The 17,486-nt window shown below is 43.4% G+C and overlaps 1 protein-coding gene across 7 annotated transcripts in view; it reads right to left on the bottom strand.

Moving 5' to 3' along the window:
* Positions 1-17,100, bottom strand: part of LOC123363724 (kinesin-like protein KIF20A) — a 48,560-nt gene extending 31,460 nt beyond the window's left edge. For 2 of the 7 annotated variants that reach the window (XM_045005024.1, XR_006576874.1), the window contains exons 1-10: positions 16,665-16,905; positions 15,797-15,949; positions 14,466-14,540; positions 12,385-12,504; positions 11,182-11,320; positions 10,908-11,092; positions 4,668-4,776; positions 3,985-4,176; positions 3,789-3,900; positions 2,709-2,780 (exon numbers count right to left, since the gene is read on the bottom strand). In XM_045005024.1, coding sequence (XP_044860959.1) covers positions 2,709-2,780; positions 3,789-3,900; positions 3,985-4,176; positions 4,668-4,776; positions 10,908-11,092; positions 11,182-11,320; positions 12,385-12,504; positions 14,466-14,540; positions 15,797-15,949; positions 16,665-16,754 — 1,247 coding nt within the window. In that variant the 5' untranslated portion in view covers positions 16,755-16,905. Of the gene's footprint in view, positions 1-2,708; positions 2,781-3,788; positions 3,901-3,984; positions 4,177-4,667; positions 4,777-10,907; positions 11,093-11,181; positions 11,321-12,384; positions 12,505-14,465; positions 14,541-15,796; positions 15,950-16,187; positions 16,394-16,473; positions 16,641-16,664; positions 16,909-17,028 lie in introns of those variants that run through there. The other 5 variants (XM_045005029.1, XM_045005026.1, XM_045005025.1 and 2 more) reach the window with 5 other exon arrangements.
* Between the last annotated feature and the right edge of the window lie 386 nt (positions 17,101-17,486).

The raw sequence follows: 17,486 nt of genomic DNA, 5'->3' as shown, positions 1-17,486 counted from the left end.
CTTGGAAGGCTCCCTAGAAGTGGCGACATGTCCCTCCCTCAGCTCCTAGCTCTGCACACTGCCTCCGCCTGCAGGTATCATCCCTGCAGCTCCCATTGGCCATAGTTGGGGCGGGGTTAGCGCATGAAGCTAGGAACTGAGCGAGCCTGGGGGGGGGGGGGATGTCACCGCTTCCAAGGAGCCACATAGGAAGTCCGTCAGCCCCACCAACCCCCACCAGCAGAGGTCCCAAACCACACCCCACCCAGGGCATGCTCCCCCAGGCTGCCCTCACACTCAAGATTTAGTCAAGAGTATATAGTACAACTCATGGACAGGTCACAGGCTGTGAATTTTTGTTTACTGCCCATGACTTTAACTAAAAATACCCATGACTAAAATACAATCTTACTCATAAGACAGCTATAGTTAAACACACTGCAATAGCTTAAATACTTCCATTAGTATTTCCATATTCCATGGAGAGTTAGTTAAGACAACATCCTAGCCCTTATTTAAAAAGTAACTAATGGGAACTAGTGCCTTCAGAGAACAATATAACACTCCTCTAATTCTTTAGAGCCAGCATTCATAGGAACCCAAATCTTGGTGTGGGACTATTCCACAACCACCTGAACCCAAATGAATGCTATGAATGCTGAAGCACTTTCCATAGTGTGTTTCTCCTCTAGGGGAAAGTACTTTGATCCTAGTCAACTCCTTGCAGTTCTCACAGTACTGAAGATACTAATGCGGAGCATTAGTAATACAATACAGATTGATACTTTTGGATGCAGAGTAGTTTGTTTCTTTCTGCAGCTTCCAACAGCTGGGCAGAGGACAGGAGTTCCCCACAGGTTGACTTATACAGCCAAGTGTAAACACTTAGCACATAATGCAACTTCTGTCATCAAAGTTTGAATTAAGCCACTGGATTGCTCCCACATGGCCCACCAGAACACTTAGAGAAATATTTGTGCAGGGATAAATAACTACATTAAAAAAATAAATTAAAAGACGCATTATGAAGACATTTAGGTTGCAAAGTCAAGTATTCAAAAGTTGTGATGTGTTTAAATGTAGATTGTCCATGCAACCTACGCCTATGCAGATTTTAGCCCTTTGCATATATGTATGTTTAATTACATGATCACATACCATTTCCACAAGATCCTACATCATTCAATACACAAGACTGGTGCTGCTCAGGGACTGAGGCAGTTGTTCAATATCATTCAGTTAATCATCTTACCTTATTTACTGTAGACTAACCAAAGTGGGCAGGCAAATATCACCTCATAGGGCAGGCACAATATCAGAGTGCCTCACAAATGTTAGTGCGCTTATCTCAGTGGAGATGAATTTGTTATCTTCCCCACTTAGGAAAATAAGAAACTGACTCACTGGCAGAGCCATGATTTGAAATCCGATCATGATTCAACTCTATATTCATGCCTCCAGATCACGCTGCCTTACTGCCTGGACACCCACAGCTCCTGTTAACTTCAGTTGAAGGTGTGAGTGCTCAGCACTTCTGCCTATTCAGGCCCCAGATGGCTCAAAAAGAGGCACCCAGAAAAAGAGGAACATGATTAGTGGCACTTGCCAAAATTGTGTCTTAAAAGACTTCCTCAGTAACACGTGAGCTACGGCAGAAGCAGGGATAACAGGGCTCTCCTGTTTGGCATTCACCTGTCTTAAATCACCATCGTTTCATCTTCCTGAAGTTCTCTATTTTGTTCTTTTCACTCCTACCAACTTCTAGAGGAAGGGGGGAAGGGATCCTATAGACATCTTCTTTCACTACACAACCCTGATTCAGTCCCTGAGCACTGTCCATTCTGTGCACTGCAGGAAGGAGGAGTCCTCGGGGAAAAAAGTTAGTATGTGTATAATACATAATGATCACAAACAGGCTGAATTAAGGTTGCCGAGGCAACCTGACATTCCCCAGCTTCCAAGAGCTTGACTCTGCCACCTAAGCATTCTTTTAACAATGTAGTTTCCTAGGCTGTTTAAAAGTAAATACATAAAGCCGTAAAAACAAGATAACACTCATCTGCCTGAGATCATGCATCATTGGTAGAGTCTGGATTCTGAACCTTCTGCAATGTAGTACACTTGAGGTGTGAGACTCACTATATTATGACAGCAGCAAAAGTTACCATTAGGGGAGGCTTGATGGGGTCATGTATGAGTTGGGAGGGGGGGAACACAGCCAAGCCTAGCACCCCCCACAGAAGATAGGGAGCACCTTCCTCACATGGTGCCCCCAAGGAAGGGGTGGTCAGGGGAAGACTGTCTTGCTCTCCCCACTCCCAGAGAGGCTATTGCTACCTGGGGTTCCCTGAGCAGTACATTCCATTGTTGCATTGGGGATGGCTTGGGAACACTCTTAGATTAGAATATTCATGTTCAGTTATTTCAATAGGCTACCAAAAGTTTCCTTGAGGAATGCAAGCTACAGATGGAAAGTGGCAATTTTCATAAGTTTCTCTCAACCATATCTTAATGGAATTCAATGGGACCAATAAAGGCAGATTTCTGGCCTCAAGAAATCTCTCCCCTTACCAAGTTTTAAAAGGTCTGCTGCAAACATGACTCTGAAATAATCAAAGGTCAGAGAACAATTTATAATTCAGAGTGTTAGGCAACTTAGACATAGGTTTCACCACTAGCTCCCCCATAATAATTAATTTTACTGTAAAACTGAGAAGTAAGACACTTACTCTGAAACTCCAAGAATACGAGGCTCAGCCTCATCACTTAGTCTTAGTAGTCTGACAGAAAATATGCCGTGACTAGAAGGGAAACAAACAAGTTTTCGTTATCAACAATCTGACTTCCAACTAGAATTATGTTCAACTTTACTGTGCTTTTTAAACACCACAACAAGTTGAGTGGGGCTAATATGTACAAGAATTTTTTTTATTTTGTCTGACACTTAAGGAGAATATTTGTAATGCATTAATTTGAACAGCCAATAAAAGTTGATACAGTATTTGATAATACCATTAAAAAAAAAACAAAGAGATAGATAAATAGAGGTTACTTGAGGTGTGGGAGTTAAGGGTGGAATTTTAATTAGATGCTCCAGATGGGAAAAAAATGGTTTTCATGATTCACACAGGTTGTTTGGCTTAAGTGGCATAAAGAAATCTACTGATCCATGATAGATTCATTTTTGGATCCCTGAATGCAAGAACTTCAGACAGAAACTAGACCTTCCCCTGTGTTTGGCATAACAACTCCCTGAAAATAGAGGGAGTAGAAGAGGAGGAATTTTTCAGTCTGATAATTCATCCTGGTTTCTAGCATATGCATCATTTAGTTATTGTTCCGTTTACCCAATATCCTGTAAGGTTTTCCTGGTGCATTAACATTTTAATATCACAAGAAAATCCTAAATCAACTAAATACCTCTGAAATAACCAGCCATTAGTGCTCTGACATTTATACTCTGGCTCTCAGACCAAAGAGGGAAGCAAAATTTCAGAGTTAAGAATGTTCTGCTCCCAATTTCTCCTGCACAGTCTGAGCACCACAGTTAATCTCTGCTAGGTAGTTTGGCAGAAAGGCACTCCAACAGTCAATTACAATTCCTGAAGGAATTCGTTTTGGTGTGTACAGGTCATGAATTACACTCAGAAATTAACTGAAGTTAGTGTATTCTCTGGAGCACCAGTGTAACTGTTCCATGCCTGAAGTTCTGCTAAGAAAGCAGATCACTTTGTTCTGCATTAATTTAAGTAGTGTTCAATTTAATTTTTTTCCAAACAAGGACATATCTATAGTTTCAGGCAGCAAACCTTCTACTTGAGTGCTGGTTCATTCTAGTGCAAGCCAAGCTTCGGTTCTTGTTTCCTATTTTTAGTATTTTGCAAGCCTCTTCAGTGCTCTGAACGTTGATCCACTTTAAGTCTGCAGAAAGAGACTTGTTTACAAATATATCAAGTCATTAATATTTGTACAGGACAGCCAATGTCACAAAAGTAATGTTGTTACCTTTTATATAAGAGTTTCCCCCTTGATCCTCACAGATTTTTAGAACTTTGCGTTTTTGATATTTTGATATAGCCAATACATCCATAAGGTCATATACATACTCATTATAAATTTCACAGAAGGAAACCCACACTGAAGACTGTGTTCTCTGATGCTTAGTCCCATTGGCGTCAAGTAAAATGGAGTCCTCCACTGTTAACCATTAAAAAAAAAAAATACAAAAATTTATTCAAGCACCTTATCGGCAAGTCTGAAATTGTTCATCAGCCTCTGAAATTCAAATGGCAGGAAGTGCCTATTATACATAATTTTGTACACAAAAATTATCTTTGTTACTTCTCTCAATTTTTTCGCAAATACTTCCTGGTTTTCCTATTTTCTCCTCTTATGCCAGCCACCAATTTGATGTTTCTAGCCACAAGTTCTGACCAAACCCTTTTTTGCCTAGCAAACTAAGCCACTACTTAAATGTGGCAAAGATATCCAAGAGGATTTTAAATTTCTTATATCTCTTCTACATTTCACACTTTGAAAGTGAGTTAAATCTCCAAAGCTTAGACTTTCCAAAGAAAATTTTCTACTGGCTGCCAATTACAAGATTCTCTGCTTCCACTCCCCTCCATTCTTAAAATGATTCCAGCAGACACCTTCATTTTCACCACATGAATTCAAGTGTACTTTACCTAGCGGGTCAGAAGGCAGACTTGCTGAAGTACAGCTGCTAGAAGATACAGATTCCAAGATACATAATGACTCACTCTGAATTGTAGATTTCAAAGTATCTTCTGTGTCCTTGAGAAAATAAAATTAAGTTGTTATAGCCAATTAGAAGATAATAAAGGTAATAATTGGAGATATACCAATCTCCTAGAACTGGAAGGGACCTCGAAAGGTCATCGAGTCCAGCCCCCTGCCTTCACTAGCAGGACCAATTTTTGCCCCAGATCCCTAAGTGGCCTCCTCAAGGATTGAACTCACAACCCTGGGTTTAGCAGGCCAATGCTCAAACCACTGAGCTATAAGTTGAAGAAACAGTACAATAATGATGTTATGCTGGGCTTGTCTTCATCAATACTAGTTTTTGAAAGAGATTATTTAATTACAAGCTACAAAAAATTCAGAAAGATCATAACTGTAGTTTTTGCAACTAAGAAAACTGTAGCCATGAAGCAAAAATCAGAGAAGAACTCTTGTTAAGCTAAAAATTTATATTCACAGTAATTATTTCTTGGCCCCCTGCTGGCAGCCACTATTTTTAGTGGAAGTTTTACATTTGCAACAGCAGCAATAGTAATGAGACTAGCATCAGATTGCCACAGCCTCTTTTCTTAAATATTGTCCCCACCTGCTCCCCCATGCCAATAACTTGATCTTCAGCATTGTGAATGGAGCTCCAGGCATCTCCTTCTCCTCCCACAAGTATATTTCATCCTTCCTCTATTTTGACCCTGCTGCAGTTATCATTCTTCAGTTAATATTTCACATAGATGGGCAATAGACAGGTAAGTATATGTAGACTAATTGCTGTTAAAATATGAAAGCTTCCTCTACATGTTCAAGAGTAAGTAACAGAACAGAACTTCAGATTCTGATTTCTCACACGAAGAGTATAATTTATCACTATTGGGAAGTCAGAGGTGTTTCATCTAACAAAACGTAAACAGTAAACTTTCAATAGTAAACCAGTAAGCAAAGTGAAAATTTACTTGAAAACAGTAAACATGTCCAAGTGTTTAAAAAAAATGGTTAGGTTACAAAAATTCCTTTCAGGTAGGTTTTTTAAGTACAAGACTGTAGACACAGAGAAGCAATACTCTTCATAATAAAGTAGTTAGAGATGGGATAGTACGGGGCCATTCAGATATACATGTCAACCTATGACTGAACTACAAGGAGTTTTCAAGGAGTTCAGAAAAAAGCTTCACCAATAATAGACTAGAATGATAATCTAGTGGTCCCTTCTGGCCTTTAACTCAATGAACAGGACAAGTGCCTGGAATATACCTGCTTTGAACATAGCGATATTACAGATTTGAGATGTTACCAGAACTTGATCAATATCAGTGGTTTTCAAACTGCAGGTCACGACCCAGTACTGGGTCGCAGAATGTAAGGCACTGGGATGCGGCAGCTCTGGTCAGCACGGGCGACCGCGTTGTTAAAAGTCCTGTCAGCAATGCTGCCCGGCTAAGGCAGACTAGTCCCTACCTATTCGACAACACTGCACCCCAGAAGTGACCAGCAGCAGGTCCAGCTCCTAGTCTGAGGGGGGGGGGAAATCGGGGAGCAGCATGGTGCTCCACGCACTGCTCCCGTCCCAAGCACCGGCTCCACACTCCCATTGGCAAGAAACTGGCCAATGGGAGCTGGGGGGAGAAGGGGAGGGAAGGGGGTGGTACCTGCAGGCAACAGCCATGCGGAGTTGCTTGCGCACCTCCATCTAGGAGCCAGACCTGCTACTGGCCGCTTCTGTGGCACAGTGTGGTCTGCAGTGCTGGGACAGGCAGGAAGCCTGCCTTAGCACCCCAATCCACTGCACCACTGACTGGGAGCCACCCAAGGTAAGCCCATGTCCCAACCCTGCACCCCAATCCGCTGCACCACTGACTGGGAGCCACCCAAGGTAAGCCCATGTCCCAACCCTGCACCCCAATCCTCTGCCCCAGCCATGAGCCCCCCCAAACCCAGAGTCCCTTCCTGCACCCCAAACCCCTCATCCCCAGCCCTACCCCAGAGCCCTACCCCAGCCCTGAGTCTCTCCCACAGCCCCGAGTCCTCATCCCCAGCTCCATTGGGTCACGGGCATCAACAATTTTCTTCAACTGGGTCACCTGAAAAGAAGTTTGAAAACCACTGATCAATATAAAAGGGGTTTGTCAAATGTAGATTCAAAATTACCCCATATTTTATCTGGCTATATCCAGAATTTGGCTTCAAAAAACAAAAAGCTGGCCCTGGTGTCATCCAAGTCCCACAGCTTGAAGATTTTTCCAAAGTAGTATATTCTAGCATCTCTTCCTCTGCCCTCCACATACTTGTTTGCATAATAATAATATCATCATGAAGAGCAACCTTCCCATAGGACACCACTAAAACTCCATAGTAACAGAAGGAATGAAGCCTTCGCAATTCAGAGAGAAGTTCAAAAGGTTTTGCTGTATGCACTAAAATATAAGATAGACACAAGTTATCAGGTTACCATTCATCTGCTATTCATAAAAGACATCCTCATCAAGATCTGTAGTGAGTTCATTTAGGAGCTCTCTTGAATGCGTTATGGCAGCTTTGGCATTGTAACACTATAATAGCTTGTTTTCCTTCCTAATTCTTTTGTAAGTTTCAGTTTTGTTTGAAAGCCTTATGACAAGAATTCAGAGTGGAGTCATTGTTTAGATTACCATAGTGCCTAGGAATCCTAGTCATCAACTAGGACTCCACTGTGATAGCAGCAGTATAAATACAAGATTAGATAGATGATACATAGCTAGATGATAGCCCCTTCCCCAAAGATCGATCTATCTAAGTATAAGACAAGAGACCACAGATAGATGGGGGAGCCAGAGGCACTAGCTTTCTAATGTGCAGAGGGGGTGCTCGATCCCACCCCAGCTCTGCCCCAGGCCCCACCCCCACTCCACCCCTTCCCCAAAACCTCCACCCCTGCTCCACCTGCCTCTGCCACTTCTCCCAAGCTCCCATCTCCCCCCACCCCATTCCATCCACTCCTCCAAGAGCACCCCCCACTTCTCCCCTTCAGTCTCCCTTCCCCCCAGCATCTCCCGCACACCATGGAACAGTTGATCCACAGTGGGCAGGAGTTGCTGGGAGGGAAGGAAAGGTGCTGATTTGAGGGGCTGCCGGCAGGGGGAGGCGCTGGGGAAAGGAGGGAGCTGGCTGCAGGTGGGTGCTTAGCACCCATCATTTTTTTTCCTTTGTGGGTGCTCCAGGAGCCTATGGGTGGGGGGGGGGGGAAGAAGAGCACAAGGAAGCAGTAAGACAATACTTCTTGTCTGACAGGAAGTGGTACCAGTAGCCTAACTGCAGTTAATTTTTTGCATGCATCATGGCAAAGAAGAGATTTAAAGAGGGGTTTGTAGGATAGTGTAGTTTTGCAGATGTTTACGAGGAGCTGCTCCCAACCATGAGGATCAGCATTGGAGAAAGCACAAAGGTGCTTCTTTGGCCCATGCCAGCCATGATTGAAAATTTAACAGGTGGGCAATCAGAGGCACAGGTCAACATCTTGATAGTGAATGACTGATAGACACGGTGGGGGATAGTCCACGAAGGGCCTTGAAAGTGAAGACAGCAACTTACATTTGACAATACAGAGAGGAAACGATCGATGCAATAAACTAGGAGAATGATCTTTGCAGCAGCATTCTGAACAAATAGGACAAATGCAATTTTGCCCTACTCAAGGCCAGAGGAAAGGATGTTGCTGTAATTAAGATGTGAGAGGACAGCCTGGACAACAGTTTTAGCTGGGTAGATGTCTGAATCATAGAGGATACCCAGATTACAAGACTGAGTGACAGGTAGGGTGGGGGTGTTGTCCACAGTGACTAACAAAAAGAGCTGGGGGAGAGAGGGAAAACTTGGGGAAAAGATTAAGAACTCTGTTTTAGCTGTTCTGCGCTTCAGCTGATGGCTCGGTGTTCATCAGAAGATATCGGATATTCTGACATTTTAGGTTGGACTGGTCTGGTGCAGAGCGGAAGAAGATCGGTGAACTGTCAGCATAGAGATGGTAGTTGAATCTGGGTCAATAGTTCTGTTCTACAGTTGAGCGAATCTGCTAATACACAATTAAGCTCTTACCCTTCCTTTTCCATAAAAAGAAAGACCGATGTTCATAATCCCATAGCATCCAAATCACTACAGCCATTTAAGTAGAGATAAATGAAGCAGACAATAGTTTAACTGATGGAAAGTTTGGGCAGTATAGACTCTCTCTTCAGAATAAGGTACAGGAGGCTGGTCAAGTTTAAGGAACAAACAAAAGCCTTTCAAATCACAATCTCTAGAAAAGGAATGGTTAAGTACTTAATTTTTTTACTCCTGGTGTAATTCTCCACCACTGCACATGTGCAGAATTTATGTTCCCCCACAGAAAAATGACAGGGAAGCAAAGGGAAGTCACAACAGCAGTCATGCAACCTTCCCCAGCAGTATGTTTCCTCCTCCACCTGGACCACCTCGACGAGCCACCCGCACCCAGATCCCCACCCCACCGAGCCCCAAAGAGTTGCACCTGGATCCTCACCCAACTGAAACCCATTCCCCTAGCATCTGGACAACCCCCTCCGCTGAGCCCCAACTGCCTTCACCTGGACCCCCCTGTAGAGTCCCATTACCACTGCACCCAAAAAAAACTCACAAGCCCCTGGTGCATCCAGATCCCCTCCGCACCCGGATCCCCCACTGAGTCGCCCACATCCAGATTGCCCTGCCAGAACTCTTAACCCACACCTGGGATTCCCCACCACCACCCACACACTAAGCCCCTCCACACTTGGATCCTGCCTTGCTGAGCCTGCCTGCCCATACCTGGTGCACCTGGCATGGAGGGGGAGGGCCCTGGAGTGTTTCTAGGGCAGGCCTAGTCCTTGCATTGTGACAGAATTGGGTGCAGCCTCACTGCTGAGTCCATGTCCCGGTGGGAAAGGGGGAAAGCTGCACTGTGATCTCCCATCCCTGTGCAGCCGGTGGCCTGTGCTCCCCAGTGCCATGCTGGAGCCTTCACATGTATTTGACAAATACATGTTTGCAGAACGTTAAAATATTGTGTGCAGAATTTTTTTTTTTAAATCCAGAATGCTCTCAGGAATAAAAATTTGTCTACTAATCCCACCTGGAAAAAGTTTTGATTACCTCTATTTTCAGTAGTACAAGACTCCCACTAATGATTTAGTACTACTTTGACACCTGTCTTTCACTGACCTTTTCTCCTACGTCTTTCACTTTTCATTTGATGTTCTCTGATCCATATTTAACATTTTATTAAACAAGATTGATCCATCAAACTTGGATTTGCAAGGTTTGAATGAGCTGCTAGAATAATTTCTGTTCTCATTTGTGGAGGAATAGGTCTCTGATAGTTAACTGGACTGCTTCAAAAGCAGTCCAGGCTATTGGAGACAATGGAAAGGACAGTTGGGAGGGAAGATAACCCACTAAACCACCTCACTAATCTCATAGTCATCCAGGTATATTTTGGCACAAGAGACATTGGGCTGAACATAATAGATTTTTAAAATGGAAGAGTGCACATTTTGGGTTTATCAAAAAGAAGCTTAGGGTGAAAGCTCTGAAATGTACCAACTTGGGAGCTTCGACTCCGCACTGAAATTTAATTGGGACTTGGGTACTTTTGATTTTATTTATTTTTTTTAAAACCAGAAAACATTTCTATTCTTTACATAAAACCTTAGTCATGCTGGAACTGAATCATTTTAGTAGCCTGATTTCAACTTCACATACATTTTGAGAGCAGAGACCAAATCTGTACACTACTTTTTATTCAAGGGATGTTACAGCTAGACACTCATCTAAGATGAAGGAGATCAGGGTTCTATTGATGTTATCTTGGGAACAATTACACAATAAACTGTAGATGACCCTCAACAGCATAACATTAGCAAGTTTCAAACTAATGTTTGAATATTTTTCACTTCTGTTTCCCCTGTCTGTAGGGGACTTAGTTTCCACAAAGTTCTCATTAAAAAGTTTAACCTATGCTGCATGTATGACCTGCTGCTCTTATTCTTTAAAGTCTTCATATCTTAATTGACACTACAGAACCTGCACAAATCTGGAAATGGAATTCACTACAGCAGCAGAGCCTTGTAAGAAAGTACTAAGCAGCTTTTTAATTAAGGGATGTTAGAGCTTAGGTAACAAGGAAGTATTTGGTTACTGACTTCTTTCAGAGAAGCAAGAACAGCAGCTTTTATAATTTCCTCTTGTTTAACCTGTGTCACATCTAGCTTCTTTACATCATTGCTTAAGTATGGTTTAAAGTTCATCTTCAGATATTGTCTTCCTCTTATGTGGTGAAAGATCATATCAAGAGAACGAGGCAAAATACCACCATCTTTTGGAGAACCTGTGAAGAAAAGTAAGTGTATTATACATAGCTAGTCTCACTAAAAGTTAATTGGATTTTATGAAAGTTGTAACATTTGCTTTTGTTACCTTGAATAGTGAATGTTTTGCCTGCATTAGTAACCCCATAGCTAAACACCAGTCCATTTGCTCCATCAATGTAAGCTTTTACTATCTCTTTCATTGTGCCTTCAAAAAAGTCACTTTGAGTAGTTTCTGGACCAAAGACCTAACCAAAAAAGAAGAACAAGAGTTTTCAAATGACATCTGGAGCACCTGAAACATGGATTACTAAATGGTCTAAAGAACTTTTGTTTTTACCATTCACAGTTGAGTAATAAGGTAAATTAGCTGTACAGAGAAAGTTGAACTAACAATACCAGCTTCATTGTCTGGATCCCCTATAACTGATCACAAGTTTCTGATTAGCTCCAGGTCATGCATGTTTAATTCCAGCTACTGAGATAAATGCAAGCCTGCATTTATTTCTGACCACCATTCACCTGGCAAGAACCAAGAATAGCCTGAGCTCCTCATCACATGCCAAGTATCCTGGAAGAAGACCAATACAAGTATAGAAGAATAGGAGGGAGCCATATGGAAATGTGAATCTACAATTCAAAAATTTACTCAGAGAAAGACCAAGTCTTAAATATGAAGCTATTTAACAAGTTATGCAAACCACTTTCTCTTGATACTGGGAGAACAGAAGCTCCTGTAGTCCTTACTGGATTTTGCATTCATGTGTCAAGTAAAGAAAAGCTAGGCTTCAGGTTTGAAAGGGATAAGCCATAAAGCTTCCATACTCTCGAATGGAACATATACCTTTCTAGATGCCAGTTTTAAGTAACACATTCTTACAATACCTATATATCCAATTACGCTCTAGAAGGATAGTGAAACCACAAAAATCTATGTGGTCACACTATTTCCTTGTGCTATGTTGTTTCATATAAAAATTGCCTGTAAGAAGTTTTTGTAAACACCATTTAATCAAAGAAAGCAATAGGATTACTGCATCAATTTCCTAATTAGACAAGAGAAGTATCTGCATGAAAATATAGCCTTCCTGATGAATTAACAGTGAATATGAATCCTATACATTGTGTTTTGTTTCAAAGGCAGTTGAGAAGATACCACAAGTAATTCAAATTTGAAAGGTCATAGTTAACAAATTATACAAACGGAAACACTTTCACTATAACTAAAAATGGAAAAACAAGCCACAACTTTGGTTTCCTATAGGGTAAAATTGCTTTCCTAGTAAAGATCATGGCATGAAAGTTAGCCTACCTTAGTGAAGGTGAACTGGTGAACAGACTGTCCAATCCCCTTTTCACTGTTTTTCATTGTAAAGGATTCTTTGGGTGCCTGTAGAGTTACTGTTTCTGGATTTTCGATAATTACACAGTCCTAAAGCAAAGACAGAAGTTCTTCTTTCTAAAACAGCTTTCCAGAACTACACACCTTTGTCTACCAGAGCTTAATATTGTAAAAAATAGGTTTTAAAATATTTAAGAGGTACATTACAACTTTAAAGGGACAATAATATAAGATCTGAACCAAAACGTGGGCTTTGTAAAAGGTAAGCTTTTACAATACCCAAGACCATTAAAAATGTTGCCAGGATCCCCTCCACCCACTCCTATTTGCAGGGCCGGCGCTTCCACTAGGTGACCCTAGGCAGTCTCCTAGGGCGGCAGGATTGGGGGGTGGCATTTTGCCACCCTTGGCAGAAATTCGGCGGCCGGGGGGGCATGTCCTTCTGCTCCGGGTCTTCGGCAGGTCCTTCACTCACTCCAGGACCCGCTGCCAAAGATGCCCGAAGATGCGGAGCAGAAGGACCCCCGCTGCCTAATGCTCAGAGGAAGAGCGCTGCCGCCTAGGGCGGCAAAAACCGTGGCGCCGCTCCTGCCTATTCACAAACACCTGTAGAGTTTGCAACCCAAGCTCTTCAAGTTCATGCAAGAGAACCTGTAAACAAGATGGATTAGAAACTGACTAGTTTTCTCCATATTTTGTTTCTGGACAAAATGTAAACTATGAACTGCCTAAACAGAGCATAACCTGGATTTGAAGAGTTTCAGTTTGAATGATGTATGGTGTTATTTATAACCTAGGAAAGGAAACTTGTAGAGTTTACATGATTTAAACTTCTGCCTCTTAAGTATTATCAGACCATAACATAATCCATTTAATAACTGTGGTAGTTAGAGCTGGGCAGATTATTTATTTTTCTATTAACTGGCAGTTCTAAAAGACTAGGTTCAACTCAAATTGAAAGCAATTTTTTTTAAATTCTTGGTAAATTGAAAGTCAATACAAATTTCATTTCAGGTTGAATGAATGTTTTGTTTAACCTATCCTAACTTACTTTAAAAGATTAGGAGGAAATGGTAGTGCTAATATACCCAGTAGCCTAGGTGTTACAGCACGCAGCTAGGATGTGGGAGTCCCAAATTCAAATCTCTAATCTGGAGCAGGGACTTGAAATCAATCTCCCCGGTGAGGGCCCTAACCAGAAGGCTACTGGCTATTTTGGTTTGGCTCTTAATCTCTCCTGTTGAAGCTGTTCCACTTTGTATAAATAATTCAATATTCATTGGAGCAGGAACTTGAACATGGATCTCCTACCTCCCAGCGAAGTGCCCTAACCACTGGTACAAAAAAAAAAGGGGGGGGGGGAAGGGCCTAAGTAACCACATGCATCTAGACCAGAACATCTTTTTGGGGGGTCCAAAATTATTTGACAAGTTTGTCAAAATAGTTTCAGTCAACCCAAAACTGCATTTTTTGGCAAACAAAATATTTGTATGGAGAATTTCACCCAGTTCAAGTGGCAAGAGCACATGACTGTGACTGATGTAGCAGAAGTAATTACCTTGCACGACACACAATCCATGGAATATTACCATCTATTGTTTTCCTATTGCCTGGACAAGTTTTACCAGTGCACAGCAGATATTTATTTTCTCTGTGTTCAATCTTTAAGTTACCTGTCACATATTTTACTTTAACTGAAAAAACTCAAGGATTAAGGGTCAGACTTCATACAGTAGCCACATTCAGAACAGTTTATTGGACAAAATTTAATATGCTGATCTTGTTCTGGTTTAGCTTTCCACATTTACCAAAACTGTACTGTAGGAATCAGTGAGACAGTAAAGACTGCTGATAAGTAACATATTTCTAGGAGATAGAATTAGCACTTTTCCTCACCATTAAAGTTTAGAATGCCTCAGAAGTGACATCTAGGTTACAGAATTTAGAAACTGAAAACTTACAGAAGCTTTTTCTATTTTAGAATTCTTGAGATGAAACGCAAATGTTTTCCATGGAGGACAAAAATTAGTCATTAATGGACAACAACTAACCTGAGATTCATTGCTTTCAAGCTCTGCTTTAGAGAAGGGTCTGACTCTCAAGTAGACTTTCAAAGGTTGATATATCTGCTCATTTGAAAAAAATATATAGTTACATCTATAGGCCAAAGATTCAGGATTCCAGAGTTTTTGTTTTTACCTGCTTACATCTCTGATGTTTTTCCCACACCCCACCATTCCATCTCATGCCACCCACATTACTGTGACTTTGGTACTAATATCCTTCCATTCGTCTTCAGGTCTTCTCCAAACTGTCCCTTATGCCTAGAACGCCTACTGTGCTAAAAGCTACCCACCCCATTTCATTCAAATTCTTTAAAAGTTTATTTCACGCAGCCAGCCCAAGGTTCATCCATCAACAGTACATTACCGTATATATTTATTTTACACAAAAAACTGCACTGCTTCCACCTTCTGGTCACTCTGCACATTGTATCTAAGTTGTGTTGCTCGTATAATAAATGGAAAGTTTGTACTCTAGTTTTATATAGTGCAAGGCACACTACTGGGGCTCACACGAAAAACATCTTGCCCCTATCGCCAAGCCACAAACCCTTTATCATCCCTTCAGAAACGGTCATGGAGGAAGCCTTCTTGGCTGCTGGGAAATCCAGGATGTTCCCTAGCTGCTGCTATTTCCCCTCCTAGCTACTAAAAGGAAAAAAAAACCCAACTGGGTCTCCCCACTGTTCTGTATTAGACAGAGAGATCCCTACGAGCCTTCCCTTCTCACTCAGCTATGTGAACAGAAGAGGTACACTAGAGTTTCCCCAACTGCTAACCTGTCTATTTAGCACCTTTCATTACCACAACTCTTCAGACTACTCCTTTCATCATCACTCTGCCAAAAAGGCAGAGCGGATAGAGTGCTGACCAAAAGGCACCGAAGTAGTAGCCCTGCTGCTGTAGGATAGCACGACCAGTAGAAACAAACTCCAAGGCCAGATCTTGGCATAATGCAATAGTTATATTACAAAGTTAAAAGGCTTGCAGGTCAAGTGCAAGAGTGTACAACAGTTTGGGACTCATGGTAAGAGTGAGATACTTAGAACTCGGCATACTCCAGATGGGCATTGTGCAAACTTCCACGTGTACTTCTGCACTACACTGCAATCCTTTAGCTCCTCAAATACTTAAGACAAATGTTGTAAGTACCAGTTAAAAATGTTAATTTGCTGCAGGACATGATCCGTTTCTAAGTAAAGGGAAAAGGAAACAGACTTGGAAAAAGGGAGGGAGTTCAAATACAGAGATAAACTTGTTATTGAGTTGTTGCTACTTAAATGCAAAGGCATCATTAGAAAAAATGATTACAAACACACCCCCACCTCCTGCTGCTGTTCATCAGCATTAGGTATCACTGACAACTCCATGGGTGAGGTTTTACCCATTAAGTCCTCATAACAGGTGAAGTCCAACACATCACATACTGCTGAGGATGCATAGCTTCCCTCCTCATAGTCCATTCTCTTATCCTGTTCACACCGAGAGGAATAAGAAACAAAACACACATGCTCTCACATGAAAATGGTGGAGAGTATGCAAGAAACAAGTAAGGTTTCTAAATTTATATACACACACACATATACACATATATATATATACACACACACACACACACACACACACACACACACCCCTCCTGAAGGGGGAGAGGGTGAGGAAAGAGGGAGATCTAAAGACATGACCCCCAGAAAACTTGTAGTTATTTACCCTTTAAAAATGCTCTGCAATGTAAGCAGCACGTTTTTAAAACTGCAGATATCATGAAAAGAGTCTGCAGGAAATCCAAACCATTTACTATCTACAGTACCAGACCAGCAACATGGGCAGTCCTGTAAATAGGTACATCTGAAGGTGACAGTTAGCACTTCTACCATTCCCTTTCCTTCGCAGCTGTCAAGAGGAGCTCCCAAAATGCTGTGACTCACAAGGTGAGGGTGCTCAGCCCCCTAACAAGATTAAACTCACAGTGAGCTCAACTCTGCCCCCCTCCTACCCTTATGCTGGGCTCCCACTGACTGCAGCTGGAGAACACGTGGCACTAGGATGCAAGGGGCAGAATTTGGCCCTAATGAACGGAGGCATAAATCTCTTTAGAGCCCGCTCTGCCCCCACTGACAGAGGAGAAGCAGCAGCAGTGCCCTCCCCAAGGGTCCAGTGATTCAGTGGCAGAGCCAGGAACTGCACCCAGAGCTGCCTGTGACAGAGGCAGAGCAGCTGGCCACCGAGCCTAGGTGAGAGGAGGGAGCGGCCCACGGCCCGGGTCTGCCTCATCATAGGCTAGAGGCGCGTGAGGCGCTACTAGCTTCTCCTTCAGCCGCCCCGGGAGAGCGGCGGGGCCGCCGGCTGGGGGCTCAGAGACGCGGAACACCCGCAAGCACCAGCAGCCAGGGAGCCCGGCTCCCTGCGCGGGGGAGGGGACGTGCGCCCGCTCTGAGGGAGAGGGAGGGGGAGGCGGAGGTGTCCAACCCCCCCCCTAGGGAGAGGCAGATTACGCCAAGCCGGCGTCGCGCGCAACTCGCGAGCTTTCCAGCCCCCCCCAGCTCCTCACGCGCTCTAACCACCGCTGCCTCTGCCTGCCCCCACCGGCCGCCTTTTTCAGCGCGCGCGGGCCGGCAAGGCGCTGGCACCGCCTCCCGGCGGGGCAGGGCATCGGTGCCAGCGCCTCCCCTGATTGGCCGCGGGCCCGGCGCGGCGCGCAGCAGGAGGCGCGTGCGCGGGGAGTCCCGCCAATGCTGCCGCCCGAGGGGTGGCTCGTTTTACACCTGCCAGCGATAAGCCCGTTGTGACGGTTGGGGACGGGGGTGGCTCTAAGCACCTGGACGCCCCCGAACTGGGCTTCCAGTTACCGGTTCCTCTTTCCGGGGCTGATGGGGGGAGGGGACAATTGTACCGGCCGGAGCTCGGGGGGGAACGTCGGGGGGAGGGGGGGGCAGGAGGTACCCGCCGCTAAGGTCCATCCGGGGCCTGCCTGGTACCGATGGATCCGCGGTTCGGCCAGGCCTGGGG

The sequence above is a fragment of the Mauremys mutica genome, chromosome 2 (assembly GCF_020497125.1).
Source record: "Mauremys mutica isolate MM-2020 ecotype Southern chromosome 2, ASM2049712v1, whole genome shotgun sequence".
Taxonomy (NCBI): Eukaryota; Metazoa; Chordata; order Testudines; family Geoemydidae; genus Mauremys; species Mauremys mutica.
The sequence above is the reverse complement of the archived record's forward strand: the minus strand, read 5'-3'. Positions and strand labels throughout refer to the sequence as shown.